This window comes from Gekko japonicus, unplaced genomic scaffold (assembly GCF_001447785.1).
Source record: "Gekko japonicus isolate JY-2015 unplaced genomic scaffold, Gekko_japonicus_V1.1 scaffold508, whole genome shotgun sequence".
Lineage (NCBI taxonomy): Eukaryota > Metazoa > Chordata > Lepidosauria > Squamata > Gekkonidae > Gekko > Gekko japonicus.
Genome location: NW_015164679.1, coordinates 463,263 through 488,727, shown reverse-complemented (window position 1 = coordinate 488,727; position 25,465 = coordinate 463,263). Strand labels below are relative to the sequence as shown.

The window sequence follows — 25,465 nt, the reverse complement described above, 5'->3', positions numbered from 1 at the left end:
CAGCAGGAAGAGAAAGAGAGGCCAAGGAAGGGATCGTCTCCTGAGTTCCTCTGGGATTGGGAATGTGGGAAAAGAGGAGAAGCAAAGCCACCGGTGGCAGTGGCCTTCTTTCCTTCCTTACGGGGCCTTAGGTGAATACCTGAAAGCTGCTGTATTCTGAAACAGACCTCATTGGTCTATCGAGGTCAGTATTGCCTGCTCTGACTGGCAGCGGCTCTCCAGGGCCTCAGGGAGGGGTCTTTCACATCATCTACTGCCTCATCATTTTAAATGTCTAGAGATGCTGGGGGGACTGAACCTGGGACTTCCTGCCTGCAAAGCAGATGCTCCGCCACTGAGCCATGCCCCTGCCAAACAGCTGGGTAGTCCCAAAACAGGCTGAAGGGCCCCACCCGGGGGGGGGGCACAAAAACACATCTTTCTCTGTGACCTCTGCTATGCCCTGCTTTCTAAAGCACATGTTGCAAAAACCAGCCTACTGGCCGGCTCTTTATTCAGCCAACTCATGAGATCAGTTTGGGTCTGGGGAATGGGCCATGGTGTATGTACGTGTTGTGGGTGTTGTTTCTCTTTCTTCCTTATGCATGCCCCCCCACACACACACACACCTTCCTAAGCACATTCGGCCATCGTTGTCTAATGTCCTGGGCACTGGGGCGGGTGGAAAAGGATTCTTGCAGGAGGAGGGCGTAAGGAAAGCGGAACAAAGCCAAACCAATTTGGCCGAGCATTAGCAGGCTCTTCGTTTTTTTTCTGTTGTCAGCATAATCATCTAGCTCCGCTGGGCCTCCTTCTTAAATGGATGTCACTCTCTCTGCCTTACTCTGCCTGCGCACGCTGCCCGAATCCTGGCTTTGCTGCTTCGTTATATGCCTTGCTAAGCTTGAAATGTTTTGCTGTGAAGGGGTGGGTTTGGCTTCTGTCTTTGCTTTGACTTCCTTTTCTGTTTTAAACAAGGAGGCTGAGATTTGGAGCGCCTACAATGTACATCAACCGTCCCTGTTTACCTGGGGTGGTCCCTATTTTCTGGTACCCCTTCCTGGTCAATCCCTTCACCCCCCGCCCCCGAAGTCTGTCTCTTATGAGCACCTAGTTCAAATCACTTTAGGGCCCGGTTTTTCATCTTCCTCTGCGAGGTTGCCAGAAGTTAAATCTCCTGGTTGGAAGCATCTGTTTTTTTCGAGCATACTTGCATGAGAACATGACCATTCCCTGTAGAACACAACCCCGCCATCTTTTTATTTTGTACACTGATGAGGTTTGTCATTTGAAATGATTGATAACTGGTTGTGGAAGGCTCATGTTTTTTTGTTCTGTTTTTCTGACTTTTTTTAATGTGAAGAGCAAACTCCTTGGCTTTTGAAATGGCAACGGATGTGAAACAGCAGAGCAGTTCATTGTAGTAGACAAGATTGAGCCTTGAGGATGGTTGAGATTAAGGGGGTTGTTTTGGCAGTCATCTTTGGGACGAGAAAAGGGGTACTGAGAGGGTATCTTCTCTGTGAAATTTCATTGAGGGGGGTCATAGGCATTTATTACCACATCTTGGAAACAGTTTCCTGGGCTAGCCCTCTCCCACCCCCCACCCCCCAACTGTATCATAGCCCCAGCTCCTCTGCCTCTCCCCGCTCCACTGTAATCTTAGCAGACAAGCATTCTCTGACTTTGCCTTGAGGTCCAGCATTTTGCCTGCGCTTGCAAAAAAAAAAAAAGCCCCCTGCTTGCAACAGCAGCGTCAGCACAAGCCCACGGATGCAGCTTCTGCCCGTCTGTCCCGTTAATTGCTTGGCTTCTGCTGCAGATCAGGGCCTCGTGAGACACCGGTCAGATCCGCAGAGCACCAAGACGGTGCCAGTCCCTCCTGTCGACTCGCTCTTTCATCGTAAAAAATTGTGCAGGGTGTTATAATTCACAGAGGCTTTTTCCCCGCTCATACATTTCTAAGAAAGTAACCTAAGAAGAATTCTGCGGAATTTGACCAGAATTCTGCTCAGCCTAGCAATACTGTCTTGTAACAGTAGAAAAGAGCAAGAGTCCAGTAGCACCTTAAAGACTAACAAAATATGTGGCAGGGTAGGAGCTTTCGTGAGTCACTGTTCACTTCTTCAGATGCAGCTAGAACTGAGTGATTTCAGATGCCGAATGGCATTAGAAGAAGATGAAGAAGAAGAGATTGGATTTATGCCCTGCCCTTCATTCATAGTCTCAGAGTGGTTTACAGTCTCGTTTTCCTTCCCGTCCCCATAACAGACACCCTGTGAGGTAGGTGGGGCTGAGAGAGCTCTTTCAAGGACTGCTATTGAGCGAACACATGGAATTCACTGCCACAGGAAGTGGTGTTGGCTACAAGCATGGACAGCTTCAAAAGGGAATTAGATAAGCATATGGAGCAGAGGTCCATCAGTGGCTATTAGCCACAAGGTATAGATAGGGGCTCTGGGGCAAGTGATGCTCTGTCTTCTTGGTGCTAGGGGGGGTCAACAGTGGGAGGGCTTCTAATGTCCTGGCCCCACTGGTGGACCTCCTGATGGCACCTGGTATTTCTGGTCACTGTGTGACACAGAGTGTTGGACTGGATGGGCCTTTGGCCTGATCCAACACTGGCGTCTCTTATGTTCTTAACAGTTCTGAGAGAACTGTGACTGACCCAAGGTTACACCAGCAGCTGCATGTGGGGGAGTGGGGGATCAAACCTGGTTCTTCAAGGTTAGAGTCTGTGCTCCTAACCACTACCCCAAACCAAACTGGACCCAGCAACATCAGCCGTACCATCTCAGGTTCATATTCCTGCTCATCCTCTAATGTGATTTATGCCATCACATATCAACAATGCCCTTCCACCCTCAACACTGGCCAAACAGGCCAGTCCCTTCAACAAAGAATTAATGGACATAAGTCTGACATTAGGAACCACAACTTAAAAAAAAACAGTGAGGAAACATTTTAAACTTCCAGGACATTTAGGTTCTAAAAGTAGCAGTTCTCTTTAAAAGGAATATCAAAGTTAGATTAGAAAGAGACAGCTGAATTGCAATTGATAATGGCGCTCAAGATAATGCATCCATCTGGACTGAATCGAGACCTAGGTTTCCTGTCTCATTACCAATGCTGATTTCTCTATGTCTATTACCTCTCTGCATATCTCACCTAAATCCAATCATGTCTGCTATTGTCATTGAGCTGCTGTTGTCATAAGAACATAAGAGAAGCCAATACTGGATGCCCATCCAGTCCAACACTCTGTCATACAGTGGCCAAAAATACCAGGTGCCATCAGGAGGTCCATCAGTGGGGCCAGGACACTAGAAGCCTCCCCACCAGTATTCCTTCTAAGCTGAGTTAATGTGAACTAGGTCACTTTTTGATAGCCTCTGGCTCACAGGTTTTTGTCTTTGCTCGGGGAGGGTGGCTCCAGAGCACACTAATTGATGCAGGAGCCAAATTGCTCGCTCACAACTTTAATGCCAGGAGCTCACAAAGTAGGATTGTTGCTCACAGGACTCCACAGCTTAGAGGGAATATTACTCCCCACTGTTGCTCCCCCCCCCCAAGCACCAAGAATATAGAGCATCACTTGCCCCAGACTGAGAGTTCCTATCTATACCTTGTGGCTTATAGCCACTGATGGACCTCTGCTCCATATGTTTATCTAATTCCCTCTTGAAGCTGTCCATGCTTGTAGCCGCCACCACCTCCTGTGGCAGTGAATTCCAAGTGTTAATCACTCTTTGGGTGAAGAAGTACTTCCTTTTATCTGTTCTAACCTGACCGCTCAGCAATTTCATGGAGTGCCCACGAGTTCTTGTATTGTGAGAAAGGGAGAAAAGTACCGTACCTCATTCTCAACCTGCTCTATCCCATGCTTGCTAATGTCATTTGACATCTGAAATCACTCCACTTCTCAATAAATAGGACAGATGGACTCCCATTCTTGCTGTCTCTGAAGAAGTGAGCCGTAACTCATGAAAGCTCCTACCCTGCCACATATTTTGTTAGTCTTCAAGGTGCTACTGGACTCTTGCACTTTTCTGCTGCTACAGACAGACTAACACTGCTACCCATCTTGTCTTGTAATGGTTGTCAGTCAGTTGTGTCTGAGACACAAATTTTCTCTGTTGCTGAAAAAAGTTTGTTGGTGACACCTTGAAGGCCAACAAAGTTTTATTCAAGAAATAAGCTTTCATGTGCTGTACAGAGGTAGACTTCCTCTGAAGACAGAAGTTCCATTTAGTCATCATGGTTAGTAGCTAGTGAAAGACTAGTCCTCCTTTTATTCTTTTGGAAATATTTTTGCCCTGTCTTTTTAACATCCGAAGAGAGCTCAGTGCAATTTACAAGCCAGTTTCCATTCATTGTGAGAAGCCAGTGGTATATTGCTTCAGTGTGAACCCTCTTAACAGATGTATTTTGTTTATCCATCCTACTCTTTTGGAGGGGCGTAGAAAATGTGGTAGTGGAAAGTGCCGTCAAGTTGCAGCCTATTTATGACAACTCTGTAGAATTTTCAAGGCAGGAACCATTTGGAGGTGGTTTGCCCTTGCCTGCCTCTGTATAATGACCCTTGATTTCCTTGATGGTCTCCCTTCTAAATACTAACCAGGGCTGACCTTGCTTAACTTCCGAGATCTGATAAGATCAGGCTAACCTGGGCTATCCAGATCAGGGTGAAAAACCAGTAGGTGTTCCCATTTCTTTGCATGCATCAAGTCTGGTTCTTGTGCTGGACTGAGTGGGAATGCTGTGTGGGCAAAACGAGTTCCACCAACATACTGCAGCTCCCAAACTTGGCATCCCCAAATGCCTGCAATGCTGAATTTCTGCCTGGAGTCTAAGAGCTGATTTTTGCTAATGCTTCTGATTAAAGCAGAATGTCATTAACCAGAAGTTCTAGAGAAGGGCTTGTAAATTCCTTCAGCTCCAAGGTGGGCTCGTTCCCCTCCCCCTTTTTTTGGCCAGACTCCTTTTGCAGAATTAATTCAGAGTGTGGCAAATTTTCCTAAGGAAGAAAAACTAATTGTAGCCTCAGTCTCTGATTGTGTATTGGGATCACTTGGGGACTGGGAGTTAGCCTTATGAGCTAGTTTGGTGTAGTGGTTAGGAGTGCGGACTCTAATCTGGGGGAACCGGGTTTGATTCCCCACTCCATATACAGCTGCTGGGTGACCTGGGGTTAGTCACAGTTCTCTCAGAGCTGTTCTCTCACGTGCAGTTGTCTCAGAGCTTTCTCAGACCTACCTCACAGGGTGTCTGTTGTGGGGAAGGGGAGGGAAAGGAAAGGAGATTGTAAGCCGCTCTGAGACTCCGAGTGAAGGGTGGGGTATAAATCCAATCTTCTCCTCTTCTTCTTTTTCTCCTCCTCCTCCTTCTTTCCTCCTCCTCTTCTTCCTCTCATACTGCTGGAAAACAAGCACTGGTGGGAAATCCTAGTCTGTCATCCTGAGCCTGAGCTAACTCTGTTACCAAGGACTCAATGAAGCTTCTGTGGTAGAGTTGGGATTCAAAACCAGGTCTCCTGGATCCTAGTCCAGCACTCTAACCCAGGGTTCCCCAACATGGTTCTCCTGGGCGCCGTGCCATGCCCCCCCCCCAGCACTTCTCTTGGTGCCTGCTGAGCTGTTCAGAAAGTGGGCGGGCCATTGTAAGAACGAGTCTGTTATTGGCTGTCCTCATTTGAATGACAGGGTTTTTCACCATGGAGGATCAGGAGGGCTGGTAAGCACCTGGGCTTTCCTTAGTCAGTCTGTGTGTCCCACCCACCCACCCACCCCCGCTGCCGCCTTGGGTTTTCATTCTTCCCAGTTGGGGTGGGGAAGGAGGTATTGCATTTGGCTCTGTCTCCTGTGGCATCCATTTCGGCGTGGTACTTTCCACCCCCTCAGATTCCAAAGGTCCCCAGACTGGTTCCTTCTCAAATGGTCTTTTAGTTTAATATCCCTTATTCCATCAGGCTTATATGAATTGTACATTAAAGGTATCAGGCAGGGAGTGGCCTTCTCCCAGGACCTGCAGCAAGATACCCTATATATGGAGATGGCAGAGATTGAACCTTCAACCCTCTGCTTGCCTCGTGTGGGTTCTGCCGTTGAGCTATGGGGGAGTGAAGAGGAGCAGTTGACGGATGCACGGCAAATATCAGAGAGTCTCACAAACAGAGTACTGATGGGGAGTTGGACGTGTGTGTACGTGGGGGGTCCTTGTACATAGTAGAGTGTGTTTGAAGGGGGAGGGTCAGAGGGGTTTGTTTTGAGGGAGAGGTGGAGGGAATGAAGTCATTTCCCGTATCCCATCCTTGCCAAATTCAGTTTCACGTTTTGAATGTTAAAGAAACAGAAGAGGGCCTTCTTAATGGACAGAGCTGTTTTAAAATAGTAAGCTCGGGCAAGTTTGTGAGTTCCAGAGAACTCTTCTTCAGAGCATTTGTGAAGAAAGAAAGAAAAAAGGTGGAGGAGTTATTTCTGAGCATGGGGTGGGGGGAACCCCCGAGTCTGCACCTCATGGGTTATTTTCCCCCATCGTGACCAGAAAAAAAAAAACCTTTTATGCCACCTACCCCCTCCTTTGTGTGTGTGTTTTTACTCAGCATCTGACCTGAAAATTTCTGTGGAAGTTGCAGGCCTGCTTGGCACTTTGTGACCAAGAAAGAAAGAAAGAAATACTGCACTGCACTGCTGCTGCTTTGGGATATTTACTGTTCTCCTCTAGTGAACCAGCATGGTTACCTGTCCTTTTCCTCTTGAGGTTAATGGTGGTGGCAGCCATCTCTCTCTGTCTCTCTGTCTCTCTGTCTCTCTCTCTCTCTCTCTCTCTCTCTCTCTCTCTCTCTCTCTCTCTCTCTCTCTCTCTCTCTCTCTCTCTCTCTCTCTCTCTCTCTCTCTCTCTCTCTCTTTGTGTGTTTGTGTGTGTGTGAAAGAGAGACTTTTATCGTGTAGATCATTATAAAGTCTCTGGGAGGCAGCCGGGTGGGCAAGGCCAGTGTGCCACATTTCGCCCTCGCTTTGGGTGGAGTTCTGTAGCCTCACACGCAATGAGGCAGCTTTCATACCTCCTCGTGCTAGATCTCAATCTCGAGCAGAGCCACCCCGGGATTGCGTTTTCTCAGCATCCCTCCGTCACCCCCACCCATAAGAGTACGCTTTCGGAGGGAAACTGACAGCTTGACACTGCTGTCCCATGTTGGATCCTCCGTTGCTTCACCCTTCCGCCTTTTGATGCAATGCCCAGCCTTCGAAGCTCTCCCTAAGAGGCGCGTCCTGCCCAATAGGGCTCTCTCTCTCTAAAGTTTCTCTTGCCTCTGACTGTTTTTGGAAGAAGAAAAGCTGCACGGATGGAGGCAGTTCACAATTTCTGTGCCAAGAGAATGCAGTGTAAACCCCTGAAATTGCCTTTATACCAAGTCAGATTGTTGGTCCCTGTAGCTCAGAAATGGTCTCCTCTGACCAGATCTCCAGGGTCTTGGGCAATCAAAGTATTCTCCCTGTTTCCTGAAATCATTTTAATTGGAGATATATTTATATAAAGTGTGCATATTCCACCTTATTTCCTTGGCCTGTAGGCAGCTAACCAAGCACAGTTACAGTTTCGAAGGACACAAATGCTAGGGTTTAAAACCCTGTGTGGAGTCATAGTAGCGAGCAAGTAGATGTAAATTTTTGTATGTTTATGCCAAACTAGGTACCAAACATGCTTGGATTCAGAGCAACACCCCTCCTACCTTCTGACTGGGATATAAGGACTCAGAGACCTCCATTCCAACTTGTATCTGATGAAGAGAGCTTTGACTCTCAAAAGCTTCTACCCCAAATATCTGTTGGTCTTTAAGGTGCTACTGGACTCAAATCTAGCAGAGCAAAAGGAGGGCTGAGAGTAGTCTGGTGAAAGCCATGAATGCATGATTGGCCTGAACTAGAAAAATCTGTGATCTCCTGCTTACAGATCACCAGTGGTATCTGGAGAGGCAATGCGGTACATGGGCATCACCATTGAGTGGTAACTGGGCTGGGGAGCATGTACTGAACAGCATTCTGGCCGGTGTCTCATGGCTTGTCGGCAGCTGAGGGCAGTGAGGTCGGCACTATGCAGATATACAAGTGCTGACTGGCCAAGGGTTACTCAGCCATGTAATGGTGATCTCACTGTCCTTGGGCGCCGGTAAGGATGTAGGGCTCACAAGTTGCCACTGTTGAAGACCTGACACACCAGTACTCGCTACCAGACAATTCCCGACACCCGTTTTGCCATGGAGCATGGCAATTTCAAAGACTCTGCTGTTATCCAAGCTTGGATTCCTCGGATGGATGAATACTTCACTTTGTATGGTTGTCTCTTTCTTACTGTTGGCTGGGTGTCACTCTCTTTTGTCTGTCCCTAGAGCAAGATTGACCCCCACCTGTACAGATGCTTACATAGTAAGCAGCTACAGCTCCGTGGCCAAGCATCTGCTTAGCATGTGAAGGGTCTGAGGTTCAGTCTCTGGAAGCTTCTCCAGTTAACAGGGAATAGGGGATGTGAAAGACCTATGCCTGAGACCCTGGATGGCTGCTGCCAGTCAGAGGGGACAATGCTGACCTTGATAGACCAATGGCCTAAAGTTTTGTCTCTCTTTGCTTGTTTCTCCTGAACCAAGCCAGCTAGCAGTATCAAAGAGCCAGCGATGAGTGTGATGACCTCAGTTGAGTCTACTGAAAAGTATGGTCCTATGAATCAGCCAAGAAAGCCAGACGGTCACAAAAAGAATCTGGGAGCTCCCTCTGTACTTTCGGCAATTGCCTTAATGCTGAGCTAGATGGACCAAATGTGCAGCTCTGCCTAGCTCCTCAGTCTATTGGTAGTTCTCCAGGATCTCTGGCAGATACAGGTCTTCTCCAGCTCTTGGTGACTGAGGTCTTGTAGCTGGAGATGCCCAAGATTTAATCTGAGTTCTTTGACATGGAGAGCTACTTCAGCCTGGAAAACTACTACGTGTAAGGGGACACATATTGGAAACAAAAATCATAACTTTAAATACACGATAAAGTGGCGAGTTTGACAGAAATGTAAACCCAGTGTTCAGCTGCAGTGAAAAGGGCGGACTCCATGCTAGGAATTATTAGGAAAAGAGATTGACAATAAGACAACCAATATTGTGAGTCAACTTGTATAGGGTTATGGTGCAGCCTCATTCAGAATACTATAGGCGGCTCTGGCCACCAAATCTCAAAAAGGATATTTCAGAGCTGGAAAAAGTACAAGGTGATTAAGGGGTTGGAGCACCTTTCTTGTGAGAAAATGCTAGAAAGTCTGGTGCTTTCCAGTGTAAAAAGGGAGGGGGGAAGCCTAAGGCGAGACATGATAGACATTTATTACACATATTTATTTTATTTAGAAAATTTCTTCCCTTGCAAAAGCTGCCAACACGGCTAAGCATTTAAACCATATATGCTAAATTACATAATAAAACCATCAGAATCAACCCCCCTCCCAAACATATATCATCAAGACAATTTTAAAAAGTTAAAAAACAGGAAAAATATTATGCTTGGGGTGGAGAAAGTTTATAGAGAGTGCTTTTTCTCCCTGTCCCACAATAGTAGAACTCAGGGGGCACCAATGAAGTTCTTGGGAAACAGGTTCAGGATGACAGATGAAAAGAAACATTCTTTACTCAGCCAGTACTTAAACTGTGGAATTCACCACCAGTGGAGGCAGTGATGGCCACAAGCTTAAAAGAAGGTGAGACAGATTGATGGAGGAGAGGGTCCATCAGTGGCTACCAGCCATGGTGACTGAAGGGAGCTTTCATATCCAGAGGCAGAAAACATCTGGATACCAGTGCTGGGAAGCAGCAGCAGAGGAGAGACTCAGCCTTTTTGCCTCGTTCTTCTGGCCCTCCAGGGCAACTGGGTAGCCACTGTGTGAAACAGTATGCTTGTCTTGATGGACCACCGATCTGATCTAGCAGGCTCTTATGATGTGCAGGGCACATTCTCTGTGACTGAGCCACAGTCCCTTCTCTTCAAAAAAGAAGGGCGCATAGGTTCCCACGTTGCCCTTGTGTGAGACTCTACCAACAAAGACCATGGAGGAGACAATTACGTCATTCTTTTTGGCTCTTGGAAGTAACTACCTTTTGTTTTCAGATTTCATCGTCTTCCCCCCCCCTCCCATTTGGCAACAGCATTTGCTTTTTGAGGTGGGGAAGGTTATGCTAAGACCTCTTGCTGATTTTCTTCATCCTTGACTCTTGTGCATCCGGATTTTTGGCTGAAGGCCAAAGCTTTGGCGAGCATATAAAGTAAATGCTGCTATTCTTGTAAGACCAGTAATGTGGTGGGCAGCCCTGCTGGATATATTAACTCCCTTTTCCATCCTATCTGATGTAATAGCTCTGTTAATACTCAAAGGCTTCTATCCTCCCCCAGCCAGTTTTTAAGGGAATCTTCACCCATCATGAGTCTCTTAAAACCCATTTAGCCTTTGTGCTGGATGGCTGCAGTGGCTTAGAGGTTAAGACACTGAGTTGCAGACTGGAAGGTCGGTAGCTCAGCAGTTCGAGACCCTAGTGCCGCATGACGGAGTGAGCTCCTGTCTCTAGCCCCAGCTCCTGCCAACCTAGCAGTTCAAAAGCAGGAAATTTAGATACATAGGTACCGCTTTGGTGGGAAGGTAACAGCGTTCAATACATCTCGCTGTTTAGTCATGCTGGCCACATGACCATGGAGAAGTCTTCAGACAGTGCTGGCTCTTCGACTTGGAAGCGGAGATGAGCACCACCCCCTAGAGTCAGATTCGACTGGCTTTCAAGCAAGGGAAAACTTGTACTGGATACTATCAAGCTAACTTTTGTACAGATCAGCATTTCCTTAGTATTTTCATCCCTTTAATAATAGTCATCTGTTTTAATCCCTAATCCTAATAGTCACTTGTGGGCCCCATGCAGATCAAAACATCTTCACAAAGAGGCCAGACATGAGTAGGATATACATTTCCGCAAACCCCAGCCAGAAACCCCAGGTTTGTAGAAAAATACAAAATGCTAAAAAGGGATAGGGTTACAAACCCTAGAAAGAATGCAGGCATTACAGGGGGGAAACTGAGATTGGCAGCCCCAAAATGGTACCCTCCATTAAAACTGGTGGCTGTAAGGAGGTGGTGAAGATAATGGTTGAAGGAAACAGAAGCAGTAGAGAGGAGATTTGTTGTTCAGTCGCACAGTCGAGTCCGACTCTTCGAGACCCCATGGACAAGATCACGCCAGGCCCTCCTGGAGATGGGGGGTAGCAAAGGAGGGGAGGGTGGAAGAAAGGAGGGAGGGAGAGAGTGGTGAGTTGGGTGATGAGAAAGAAATGGAGGCAGATGGCAAGGGGGGTGGGGGGAAGCAAGTGGCCATGGTGGGAGGAGATGGAGGAATTGGAGGAGGCAGCAGGGAGACCGGAGAGGGGAATGGGGCTCGTGGAAGGAGGCGAGACTCAAGAGGCTGAGAAAGTGGAGAGAGGCTTGGGGAAATGGCGCAAGGGGCAGCAGGAACTCGGGGTGGTGGTGGTGAGATTTCGCATCCCTTGTGAGTTCTTGTAACTCCCAGAACACGGATGCCTGTTTTCATGCTCTCGGGTAGTCTTCAGCATTCTCTGTATGCAGGTGAATGTCAAAGATCTGACCTCCCTTTCCAGCTGTTGTTTGTCATGTTGGGGGGGCCCGAGGTCTTTCAGTACTTAATTCTGTGCTTTCTAGCTTTTCCAGCTACGGGTCTGTTCTACAGTTGTACAAGGCAGCCGGCGGATACTAGCTTCTAGCCCTATGACTTGGGAAGGTGTAATGAGGGGCAGACGGCAAGACTTAGACCTGGTTGGAAAACTTTACTATCCTTAGCAGCCTCTTGTAATGTTGACCACTGCCGTGTGAACCTGTGTGGCCTCATAGGTCATCTGCCATGTCCTCTCTGGGTCTGTTGCTGTGGTCTGAGGGGACGTGCCTCTTCCTAGAAAGGGCCTTCTCTGTAGTGGCTTCTCATTTTATGGACATCCCTCCTTTCAGTTACATGCCTGATGTCTGACTGTTAGTTTCAGGTTAAACTGGTCTTGTTCACCCATATCTTTGATTTAGTTGGTTGCGTGTGCTTGCCTCATGTCCTGTTGATATTGATACAGAAGGACAGGGGTCATTTCCTGCAGGAGCGCACAGGAGCGGAGCTCCAGCAGTAAAGCGGCCAGGGGGTGGGCACATGCAACAAGCCCCACCCCCTGCTCCCAGCAGCCCTCAGTCAGAGCAAGAAGCAGCCAGATAAGTTGCAGAGCCCCGCCCCCCCATCCAAAACAGTCCAGTGGCACCTTTAAAACCAAGTTTTATTCAGGTACAAGCTCTCCCTCCTCTGTGAGGGCAGATCTGCATGACCCCCCCCCAATAGCTAGCAATCCAAAACAGTCCAGTGGAGCCTAAGCGGTGGGTGTTGCCTTCTGACACACTTCCAGTGACGTCAGGGGGTGTGGCATATGCAAATGAGTTATGCTAATGAGCTCCTGCACCTCTTTTTCTACGAAATGTCCCCTGCAGAAGGATATAAAATTTACTCTGAAAATGCTGGTATCGAGTGAGCCATCTTATTGCTGCATTAGTTCATTCTTGAACTGTTTTCGTATGGTGGTATTTGGCAGCCCAGGTATCTGTTTGTGTGGTGGGGAGCATAGATAAATGCCTATATGCCACCCTCATTCAGCATATTCTTTCCCCTCCCTAAAATTGGCAGGGAGCTAGGAGTAAAAATGTGAACCCCATCCTCTCCCACCTGCTTATTTCCTCCCTCTCCCTGCCTGAGCCACGGCTCAGCGGCCTAGCATCTGCTTGCCATGCGGGGAGGTCCCAGGTTCAATCCCCAGCACCTCCAGTTTAAAGGATCCAGTAGCAGGTGATGTGAAATACCCCTGCTGAAGACCCAGGAGAGCCTCTGCCGGTCAAGGTAGACAATACTGGCCTTGATTCGGCATCAGCTTCATTTGGTCTCTTCTTCAAATCTGGCTTTCTCTTCTCTTCTTCTGGCCAGTGTCCCCCACAGCAGCCTTTTCTCTAAGTTGGAAAAAGGTCAATGGGAATTCCTACATCTGTAATACAAAGCTCTCTTACACCCCCTTAAGAGCCAGGGTGGCACAGTGGCCAAAGTGTCAGGCAGTGCCTGCAGAGACCCAGGTTCAAATCCCCACTTATTGAGCCAACTGTTCTGCCTGTCAGTGCTTTCTTCACAGGGTTTGTTATGAGGATAAAATGGAGGAGGAGGGGAGGGGTGCAACCAATGCTCCCTCTAAGCTGTGGAGTCTTGTGAGCAAAACTTCTACTTTGCGAGCTACTGGCATTAAAGCCGTGAGTGAATGATTTGGCTACTGTGCGTGCAAAGCCATGTGTTTTGCTGTGCAGCCACTGCCTCCACCCCACCATGGGAAGCTGGAGATGTCAGGAACTAGACCTGCAACCTTCTGCGTGCAAAGCAACCTCTACAGTTTCAACAGATCACAGCAAAGAGAATAAACGTACGTGGGTTCGCACTGTCACAAAAGGGTTTCACTCCGGCACGCGGTAAACAAGATCTAGTTTTGAATAAGCACGCTGTCTGGTTGTTTTCCTGGCCCTGAGAACTTCACTTACATGCACCATATTCTCGAACCCTGTAAGACTGGTCCAGCAGGGGCGGAGGAATCTTTATGCTCCCCATGGCAGGCAATCTACATTTTTGGCTGGTGTCGACAAATTCGGCAGGCAGCCAAAAGCAAAAAAAGAACCCCTATAGGATCTGTTCATACACCATCACCATGTCTCATTCAACTGTAACATTAGTATTTGTACGGTGCTTTCAGCCGCTTAAAGTACTTAAAGTTCTTGTATCTAATAGCCAAGGGTGGCCCCGTGCAAATCAAAGAATCTGCACCATGGGGTCAGCCAGAGCGCAGACGTAGCTTTGTGCAAGCCCCACGTTTCTAGAACAAAACTACGGTAAAGGCTATATCTATGCACATGCAGGGGGGAAACGTCAAAATTTAGGGAGCTTTTTGGGTGGTATTTGTGTCCTGTTACCTACCTTGCAGTTACCTACCTGCGGTGGCTCAAGTGGTTAAGACGCTGAACTGCAGGCTATGGAAGGTCGGTAGTTCAGCAGTTCGAGACCCGGGTGCCGCATGACGGAGTGAGCTCCCGTCTCTAGTTCCAGCTCCTGCCAACCTAGCAGTTCGAAAGCAAGAAATTGCAAGTAGATAAATAGATACCACTTCGGTGGGAAGGTAACAGCGTTCCGTGCGCCATGGTGTTTAGTCATGCCGGCCACATGACCACGGAAACGTCTTCGGACAGCGCTGGCTCTTCAGCTTTGAAATGGAGATGAGCACCGCAACCCTAGAGTCGGATTCGACTGGCTTTCGAGCAAGGGAACCTTTACCTTTACCTACCTTGCAGTGTTGTTACAAAGACAGGAGAGAGCCACACGCACCAACCCTGAGCATCTTGGGGAAGGGCATGGGGGGGCTGGCTGCAAGGGGGTAGGGAATGGCTATGGGGCACAGGGAAAGCAGCAGCTGGTGAAAGGAGTCGGAAGGAAGTGGAGTCGGCTTGGGTTTGGGGAGGGACAGCTAGAAGACAGAGCAAGCAGGGTGGAAGGGAAGTGGAGGCAAAGGTGAGGGGGAGCAAAGTGGGGAGCAGGGGATCTAGCAGGGGTAAGGCTAAGGAAGGTAGGAAAAGCTGGAGCTGACTGGGGGAGCCAGAACAGAGAGGAGGGTTGGCAGGTAATGACAGGGGATTCCCCCCTACCCTGTGACTCCTTGCCAGTCCCCTGCTTACAAAAACTCTGTGACAATTCTGTAAAGCAGATTAGTAGTGTTGTTGAGGCTGAGAGAAGAGAGAGGAAGAGAGACTGGATTTATACCCTGCCCTTCACTACCCAAAGGAGTCTCAGAGCAGCTTACAGTCTCCTTCCCCTTCCCCTCCCCACAACAGACACCCTGTGTGGTAGGTGGGGCTGAGAAAGCTCTCTCAAGAACTGCCCTTGAGAGAAGAGCTCTGAGAGAACTTGTGGCTGACCCAAGGTCCCAACAGCAGCTGCATGTGGAGGAGTGGGGAATCAAACCTGGTTCTCCCAGATTAGAGTCCACGCTCCTAACCGCTACACCAAACTGGGGGTATGTTTATAGCTGGCTAGAAAGTTCAGGATAAAGGCGAGATGCAAGCCAGCTACTACTTCCCAATATGTAGTTTGTTCTCATAGCCGTTGCCTCCCTTGTATGCTCAGCCTTGTACTCCCTTGTATGTTCAGCCTAATACGGGGCTAGAGCTGCTAATACACAAAGCAATCTGTCTTTATTTGATAATATCCCTGTTACATGATAATTAGAGGTTTTGTGTATATTAATCTATCTATTCTCTTGGTGTTGACTTTTAAAGGGAGGAAAGTTCCTTAAGGTTTGCATTAACAATAATTTTAGGAGCATTTCTTTCCTCCCCGCCCTCCAAATCCAGCCCCAAGCGTCATCTATAATATTACATCCTAGCCCCCCTCCTCCCAGTTTCGGTTAAAATTATTATCTTTAATATCCAGCTCTGTGTATGTTTGGCAATAATCCCCTCCTGGTTGTTTGCAGTTATTAGATTTTCAGCATCCCGTCTTTCTTCAAGGGGCCCATATTTTCTCATTAACTTATTTAAGAGCCTAATTTGAAAGTATTGAGAGCGCAAGAATCTCTCCGGTTCTGCGGGGATTCTAAAAGCCTAGAGAGGGAAACAAGAAATGTCTAGGATGTTTTTGGGAAACCAGAACAATTACCTCCTATGTGACTTGGCTGTCAAGGAATGTCCTGTGAGAAGTGAAAACCACGTGGAGAATGCACCAAATCTACGGGACTGGAGCTCAGTGGGTAGAGCCCATCCCCAAGGTTCAGCTCCTGCTATCTTTCAGCTTTAAAATGAATTTGAGTGGTAGACCTAGGAAAAATCCCTGCAAAAGTTACACTCCAGGGCCATTCAGAGTAGACAGTACTGAGCTAGGGCCCCAGTGGTCTGATTCTAAGACACCTGCATGCCTACTTTATGAACATATAAATCTGGGCTGAGTCCTCAGGTGTACCAGACGCACAATTCTCCTCTCACCCTGGCACAAGCAATTGGATCACACTTGAAGCTGCCGTATACTGAATCAGGCCATTGGTCCATCATGGTCAAGTGTTGTCCACTCGGACTGGCAGCAGTTTGCCAGGGGTCTCGGGCTGAGGACTTTGACATCCCCTACAACCTGGTCCTTTCAGCTGGGTTTCAACCTAGCACCTTCTGGATGCAAAGCAGATGCTCTGTTACTGAGCCACAGCCCCTCCCCAAAGAGGGGAGGGCAAGGGCGACAGGATCGTGGCCAGGAGAGTGCAATTGGGAGAGCCTGGAAGGGTGTTCAGAGCCTTGAGCCAGACTCCCCTCTAAGCAACTGGGGGGGGGGATCCAGAGTGTCGCTGAATCCCAAGGGGAATACATCTGGTTATCTTAGGCCAGAGGTCCATCGCACAGTATGGTGCCTAGAGTGTTGCTTTAGAAACAGGGAGAGCTGGAATCCTCACATGGCCATGAAGTTCACATAGCCTTGGGCTCGCTCTCTTGGCCTTATTTACCTCGCAGGGTTGTATTGAAGGTGAAACAGAGGAAGGGGAAACCCACAATGCGCTAACCCTGAGCTCCTTGGAGGAGGGACAGAATAGAAATGCAACAGGGTCCTCCTGCCCAGATAGCTGCTTAGCTCTAGCAAAGTCCCGTGCTCTCAAGATCAGCACCTTCGGTCTGATAGTTTGCTAAGGTCATCCCAGTGAATTCATAGCACAGCTCATTCTCTACTATGTGAAATCAACTCATGGTACCTTCTTGAGTTAGTGAGTTAAGGTGCGTCTCTCTCCTGTGCTTTCTCCCTACTTTCTCATTAATATAATCCCTCTTATATTCTTTGTCTGTCTGCCTCTGCATCTCTGGTTCATGCTGTGTGTACTAAGCCACCCATCCTTCCAGCAAATAAGCACCTAATAATTTAGAGGCGAGCCTATCTAGTTCTGGGCTATTGAAAACTCCCTGCTCAGGTATGTCTAACCAGGGAGACAAAAATTGATGCACCTACTTCTTAGAGCAGGTATTGGTGATTCAGCTGAACTGTTGGCAGAATGCTATTTTGACATCCAACCAGAGACTGAATCTGGGGCCTCCAGTGTGCAAAGCATGTTCTCTGCCCCTGAAATGTAAACCTTCATCATGGAGCTGCGGTGGCTCAAGTGGTTAAGACGCTGAACTGCAGGCTGTGGATGGTCAGTAGTTCAGCAGTTCGAGACCCGGGTGCCGCATGATGGAGTGAGCGCCAATCTCTAGTTCCAGCTCCTGCCAACCTAGCAGTTCGAAAGCAAGAAATTGCAAGTAGATAAATAGGTACCACTTCGATGGGAAGGTAACAGCGTTCCGTGCGCCTTGGTGTTTAGCCATGCCGGCCACATGACCACGGAAACGTCTTCGGACAGCGCTGGCTCTTCGGCTTTGAAACGGAGATGAGCCCCGCAACCCTAGATTCGACTGGCTTTTGAGCAAGGGAACCTTTACCTTTGACATAATGGATTATGCTGGCTGGATTTTATGGATGTAAATTGTTTCTTTATTCTTCCAGTATTTTCTTTTCACATTTTTCAGGGCTCCCACAATACTAGTCTTTTTCACAGATTTAGTGCACACGTGGTCACTGTACTTGCATTGATTGTGCATGTACTATGTGTTGAGTCCTTCTCACAACTGTGTTATGTGCCGTCAAGTCATTTCCATCTTATGGCAGCCCTATTAATTAATTAATTAATTACTCGGGTATTGCAAACTGATTCACAGCTGTATGTGCATTAATTTCACACACATACATCAGTATGCGCAATATGGATCCAGGTCTTTGAGGGCACTGGTCCCCAGGTACAAAAGCAAAATGGATGTGAATGCAGATATTTGTTTGAAAAAATCCCACACACCTAAAACATGAATTATGTGTGTACTAGAAATAATGCCCGTTGCGGAAATAAATACAACGGGATCTAGAAAGAGGCTCTGGGAGAGTGCTCTGGCTTTGGGCAAACAGTGTCAGTTTCCTGTGGCGACCTCAGCAGGGTTTAATGACAGAGTCCACTGTTTTCTCCAGAGGGACTGATCTCTGCTACCTGAAGAGCATTTGTATGTTTGAGTTATCTGTAGCCCTCACCTGGAGAGTGGTAACCATTGTTACCCATTCTCCTCTCCCCTATGAGGTATGTTATGCAACTGAAAATCCCAACTGCCTTGCAGGGGGGGGGGGGAGTTTGAGGTGTGGAATGGACTGAAGTCCAATCAGCTTCCATATGCAAAAGACCAGGTTGTCGCAGCAGTTGTGGTGTGGGCGGGACCCGGGCTTTGCCTTCTGATTGGTGGCGATATATGCTGAGGAGCAGTGCCATCAGCCATACACTAAGGGAGTGCATTTTAGAATTAGAACTTTGGCACCCACTATTCAATTATATATAAGGAGAGATACCATGTTGGAACATTCTAAAATGTGAAGTGGTCTTGTTTAACCTGGGTTGGTACAGGTACAGATGGACTCAACATCTGTTTGTTTGGGTTTTTTAGGTGATAAAGTGAAAGGGGAAAGGAAGAGAAGGTGGAGATGGAACTGCCAAATCATGCCAAACAACTGCTTCTGCAGCTGAATCAGCAACGAGCCAAAGGTTTCCTCTGTGACGTGATCATCGTCGTTGAAAATGCCCTCTTTCGCGCCCACAAGAACATCCTGGCAGCCAGCAGCATGTATTTCAAATCCCTCGTCCTGCACGACAACCTGATAAATTTAGATACGGACATGGTCAACCCCACCGTGTTCCGTCAGATCTTGGACTTTATTTATACTGGGAAGCTCTTAATGACTGACCAGCCCGGTGAACAGAACTTTAATGCTCTCCTCACCGCAGCAAGCTACCTCCAACTACATGACCTAGCAGCCCTTTGCCGAAAGAAGCTGAAACGCAACGGGAGGTCTTTCGCTGGCAGGGCCGGCGGCGCCCCCAGTGTTGGGAGACCCCCGCGGAGTCAGAGACTTTCCACTGCTTCAGTCATAACTCGTTATTCAGGGTCAACTGAGGGGATGAAGGGCTCTCACTCAAAGGAGATGCCAAAGGGAAAGATCTCAGATGATGAGGTCTTCATCAGCAGTTCCAACCAAGAGAACTCTCATGCTTTGAATAGGGGGATTGGTAAGAACGGCGGAGACGGGAGCAGTAGCAGTGCTAACGGGAGCAGTGGAGACCAGGAGCTTGGCCTTGATCTGTCGAAGAAAAGCCCCTCGCTCCCTACGGCAGCATCCTTGGATGACATGCAGCACAGCGAAAGCCAGCGTGGTTCCCCCCGACCTGCCTCCGCCCCCGCAGCCAACAGTGCCTCATTGTTCGACGAGTCCGCCGCTGGAGCCCCACCAAACCTAGCTGACAACTGCGAACCCATGGAAATGGACCTGAGCGAGGACCGCCAGTCCCTCCCGGAAGGCAACCAGCGGAAGAGCCTGCGTCACTCATCGCGCAAGAAGGAGTGGATCAAGAAGGACAATGCCTTTGACAGGAAAGAAGGTGGCAAAGGTACGGAAGAAAGCGAGGGGCTCCCCAATGGTATTCTGATGGGTCCCTTGTGTAAGTCAGCGGAGCGGAATCTGGGACTGGGCGCCTACGGGACAGAACTGCCATTTCCATGCAAGGAGGAAGTGGAGAACGGCAAGGAGAACAGTGACGAGAGCGGGCAGAGTGAAAGCGAGAGCGGCGGGCACACCAGCGCCAACTACGTCTACCGGCAGGAAGGCTACGAGCCAGTGGCCTTCGGGGACAACCTCTACGTCTGCATCCCTTGCGGAAAGGGCTTCCCCAGCTCCGAGCAACTAAACGCCCACGTGGAAACACACACAGAGGAAGATCTCTACATCAAAGAAGAAGGCACGTATGACGATAAGGAGGAGGAAGCGGAGGATCTGTCCAATCCCAACCAGCCCTACACCTCAGAATCCCGGCCCTTCAAATGTTCCGTGTGCGAGAAGAGCTACAAAGATCCGGCCACTCTCCGGCAGCATGAGAAGACTCACTGGCTGACGCGACCTTTCCCTTGCAATATCTGCGGCAAGATGTTCACCCAGCGGGGCACCATGACGCGGCACATGCGCAGCCACTTGGGCCTCAAGCCCTTTGCTTGCGAGGAGTGTGGGATGCGCTTTACCCGGCAGTACCGACTGACAGAGCATATGCGTGTCCACTCAGGGGAAAAGCCCTACGAATGTCAACTGTGCGGCGGGAAGTTTACCCAACAGCGAAACCTCATCAGCCACCTGCGGATGCATAGCTCTCCTACATAAGCCAAAGACTCTGCAATGAGTTCTCAGCCCCCCCGCCATGAACATACCTTTCCCTAGACTTGCTGCTTTAAAACAAAATTATATATATATATAAAAATATATATATGTGGGCCATTCCCTTCCCTCTTCAGTCATGGGAGGCCTCAACCAAACAGAGCTTTATTTCTCCCCCTTCCAAAAAAAACCCCCAAACCAGTCCACATTGAAGCTGCTGCCTCTCCCCCCATTTTACACTTTCTTTGTCTAATAGGTCAGATTGTAGCCAGAAATGCCACTATTCAGCTAGGCTGTGTGGGGATATATAGTTTAACTGTGAGCCCTGTTGTGGGGGTGTGAAAGTTGGTGTCCTTCCAGGCTGATAGGAATCGGAAATGTGGAGAAAAGGCTGATCTTTGGCAGGAAGAACAGGCCTTGCCGCTTCTCCTCCCTCAGTTTACTTCCTTAGCACTTTGGTATTTGCTTTACAAACGCCCCAATTTCCCCCCCCCCCCCTTGCGCTAAGAACACGCACAGACTTGGCCTATCCTGTGGCTGCAACCATTAGCTGTGGGCCTTCATTCCCTTCCTGCTCTAACTATTGGACGTGAATTGTTTGTCCGTGAAAGCGATCGTCATGAGGGCATTTCCTGTCAGCAGAATGCCACTTAAGGTTTTTCTTTTTTTAAGTACCCTTTCCATGATTCCTTGTGGAAATTTGGCATAAAGGAGGATAGAAGCCATGGCTGTCAGCTGACATAGGTGGAAGTTCTGGTAATTGGATCTGTTGGCCTTCTCTATTGACCTGAGAGGGCAAAAAGATTCTACCTTTGTGTGTGGGGGGGTTGCTTTTGGGATTTTTTGCATGCTATAAAAGGAGTGCTTTCAAAATAGGAAGGCGGCAGTGTGTTTTGTTTTTCCTCCCACCCACCCACCCACCCCCCAATACTGGGAGTTCTGCTTTCAGCCTGGGTTAAATTTCTCCAAACACGGAACAGTTTCCCCAACTTCTCCATTTTAACCTCTTCAGCCTTATCCATGACTGAATGGGGGGCTGGGTGCCCGGGGAATTTCTTTCAGTGAATAGGGGTCGGTCATCTTTCCTTTTCCTCCCTCCCCGCTAGTTTTGTATGAATATTCTTTGCATAGAGGTACTTTTTTGTTAAGAGAAAAAAGAACTGTTAACGTTTCTGTAATTGTTGGAACTGGAAGGTTTGCGGTTACTCTTTGGAGCAGGTGGGGCGTGGGTTTTGTTGTAGGCTGGAATTGCTACAAGTTCCTTTAGGTACCTTTAAAAAAAAATTATTTGCGTGTGCGTGTGGATGTGTGTGTAGCTTCTTCTCCCTCACTAAAGAACGAGATGGTCTGAATAGGCTCGTTACTTTTGCTACCTCTTGAATTCATGAGAACAATAAGATGGTTAGTAAAATATTAGGTGTGTGGTATTTGTTTGTCCCCCACCCCACCCCAAATGTAAGCAAGTGTATAAAGTAGAAATTAAATTAAAAAATTAAGGGATTTTTACCACCTCCGTCCTGCCATCAGGAAGTCAGCTAAAATGATCGGCCAAAGACGATAGCTGTTTGTTTGTTTTTTCAAAGCCAGAGGCCCAGGTGAGTAGTTCTATAAAGGGTCACTGACACACCAAATTTCTGATTTTTCTATCCCGGTAGAATGTCTCTCTTTTTTTTTACAAAATAATGGGACAGAATTTCCTTTGAAAAGAGAGCAGTTGTGTTCATTCCAACTTTGTTTATTGAACCTGGTTGCTACTGGAGGGTGTGTGTGTGTGTGTGTGTGGATTGGGGAGGGGGGAGAGGCACAAGTCTCTTATCCTTGGCTTTCCCAAAGGCATGTGGCTTAGTATGCTGTCACGGGGACACAATGAAAGAATCCTGATGAGGCAGGCAGTGTTACTGGAATCCAGAGTGCAATATGGGGTGGAAACCAAGCCAAAGTGTTTCATATCCTCCCTTGTGTTGTTGCTGGGGGTGGGGCGTGTTGGGATTTTTTGTCTGCAGGAAACCTTGACCCAGGCATACTTAACTTGGAAAAATGGAAGCAAATGTCTCGCCACATCTCTATAAGACATCAGAGCCAGCAGCGGCTATAGGATGAGATGGAAAGGACAGGGTATCACCTGCCATTTTGTGGTCCCTTGACTATGTTGGCGTGACCTTGTTAGTTTTATTTTAATTTTAGGGGTTTTTTTGTGGGGGTGAAATGCAATTACTTCTTTTTCTCAATGGGCAGAATACGGTGGTAAAAATCCCTGGCCCCTTTTTCTTAGGATCATCCCTGCCTAAATTGAGTAAGGTTTACATTTTTTTCCTTTTGCTTTAACTTTCCTGCTCAAAACCATTGTTCTTTATTATTATTATTATTGTTGTTATTAATATTATTAATATTATTATTGGTAGGGTTTGCCCAAGCCCTGTGTCTTTTTTTCTTTTAAGAAAAAAGGAAGAAAAAAAAAACATTTGTCTTTTAAGTTTAGACCAAAAAAGTGAGCACGTTCAATTAAAACAAAGATAAGCTTCCTTTTCTCCCTCTCCCTACATAATCTTTTTTTTTTCCTGTTAAGAAATAGGCTAGCCTGTAAAAATTGTTTTGGGTCACTTTGAATGAACTGAAAAAACTGGAGTCCAGGCTCCATGCAATACAGATTTAAACCTAACCATATTGAGCCTAGTCAAGTTACAGGGAACACATGCCCCCCTCACCCATACGGCCTCGGCCACATTTATGACCCCACCTGGGGGGCCACTTCCACTTCCGTTCATCCCTTCTTGTTTGAGTGACACAGTTACCTTTTGTTCTGTGTGTCACTAACAGAGCATTGACTTTGATAGGGTATTTTCCTCCCTCCCCCCAATAGCAAGATGCTGTTACTTTTAGTGTCTTGTACAGTTTGGGAGGCAATTAATACATCCTACCAACCTTCACCCTGAACCACAGTACATCTGGATTGGGGAGCTGCCCTCTTGGTGTGCTCCAAGCTACTTTCTCCTATGATATGAATGGGAAAACTATAGTCGGGTCTTGATGCTCTGTTGAAATTAAGAAGCCCTCCTCAGAAGTGGTTCCTACATTGTAGTGCATGGGTTATACCAAGCGCCAGTGACATTTGTTTGAATGCGGGATTCTGTGGGGGTCTTGGACAACCACTGTTGAAGTTTCATAGGAGATAACTTCTGGTGCATTGCACTCTTTGCCAAAATAGTAACCCCAAATTAGGAGCTGTGAAATAGAATGCTAGCATCAGTAGGCATTTTTCTGTTTTGTTTTTGTTTTGGCTGGAGCTCAGGGGTACTGATGTGAAACTGAGTTGATGAACTATTTAAATTATCAGGGTTTGGTTCCCCCCACTGCTCAGTCCCAGATTTATCTGACTTTTGAGATGCCTTCGAAGCAAACTTCTGACTAACTTCTGGTATCAGTTGAGACTTGCTCTGCTGTATTCCAATCTTTGCCATCCCTTTTGATAAAAGCAGGGCAACACCAAACCCTTCCTTTCCCCAGACTCTCCACCCTTCTGTTGCTATCACAAAGCAATAGCAATTGTCTCCATTCCATGCGCTTGTGTGAAGGGTCCCCTTGTGCGCCATCCCCACTACCGTCTGACTGGAATAGACCATGTTTAACCATTAGTGTGACCAAGCCCAGAGAGTGGCAGAAGAGGCCCAAGTTAAGACATGCTCTGTTAGGGCATAATATAGACCTTTTGCTGAGCCAAGATGGCGGGTGAATACCAAGTGATAGCTTAACCTCAACAGAGGCATACAACCACATAGGCAGCTGGCCTTTTGTGGCATCCATTTGGCTAATGAGGCAGATTTTGCCATTCCTGCCTTCTTAGTTGGATGTGGCAGATGTGGGGCAGAATTACCATAGATGCCACAGGAACAGATGCTTCTGTGTTCCTCATGGTAAGTTACCACTTGGTAAACACCAATCTGCATTTCTCCAAAGAGGAGCGCAAAGGTGTAGGTGTAGTACAAAGAGTAAAACTATACCTTGATTCCCTCAGAATTTTTATTAGACTCAATAGTTGGGTGTGATGAGGGGGTGATGGTGGAGGTGTTAGGATTGATTTTTTTTGTTTGTTTGTTTTGGGTTGAAGTTTTGGAGTCTTCAAGTTTCAGAACCTTTTTTCTTTTAAAAAAAATGGAGCCTCCTTTTATTTTATTTTTTCCCCTCAGCACTTAAACAATACGACAAAAAGTCTGTGTACAGCGCAAGTATTGTACAAAAATGAAAAAGTTTCCTTTTTTCTGCAACAAATAGCTGTAGAACTGTGTTCCATATGTGAATTATGACTTTTTTTTCCAAATTGTGACAATAATAATGAAAACCTAATAATACTCAAAACTTCAGGGACTGTTCAGGGCCCATTTGAAGGGCCTGGACACTCAACTGCATTTGTACGACATAGTATTGTATCAGGCATTTTCTGTATTTTAATGAAAAAAGCAAAAACACTAGTTTCATATTTAAGATTTTAAGAGTTCTAAGGTGGGGTGGGGAGGGAATTACTTTTTTTTGGTTTGGTGTTTTGTTTTGTTTTTGTTTTTTTAATTTTCTCTCTCTCTTTCTCTCTCTCTCTTTTGGAGATACACAAAGAGCCTCATGAGGAATTTTTTAAAAGGTGTAAAAAATAAAAAGCAGAGGCCAGGCAGCTTAACGATATATATATGCTTTAGTCCATTAGATCCAGAATGTTTTCGGAGTAACAGGAGAGGAAAATAAAGAGTTAAAGTAGCAAAAAAAAATGTATTAAAATAGCTCATACCCAAATTCACAAACTATTTTTTAAACCAAAGCACATTTTGAATGAATATGGAAACCTCACTTGGCTCAGAAAAAAAAATTAATATATTTATCTCATTGTTTACATAAACTTTTACAGTTTCAGACCTCAACAGATCTGGGGCCAGTCAAAATTAATTGTTGCCTTTTTCCATTGGTTTACTGTCGAAAAGCTGTTGAAATTAGAACTACTGGTTTTTACTTCCCCCCCCCCCCAAAAAAAATCTCATCAGTTCTGTAAGTGGTAACCTGCATTCCAGCACACTTGAGGATATTTTCTGGTGTCAGTCAAGGAAATGAGAGTCTTGAAGTCTTCGA

General features: G+C 47.2%; 1 protein-coding gene across 1 annotated transcript in view; it reads left to right on the top strand.

The window, feature by feature from the left end:
* The window catches only part of HIC2 (hypermethylated in cancer 2), a 52,782-nt gene extending 32,420 nt beyond the window's left edge, over positions 1 to 20,362 (top strand). The window contains exon 2 of the mRNA XM_015409295.1: positions 18,604 to 20,362. Coding sequence (XP_015264781.1) covers positions 18,641 to 20,362 — 1,722 coding nt within the window. The 5' untranslated portion in view covers positions 18,604 to 18,640. The remainder of the gene's footprint in view (positions 1 to 18,603) is intronic.
* The last annotated feature ends 5,103 nt before the right edge of the window (positions 20,363 to 25,465 follow it).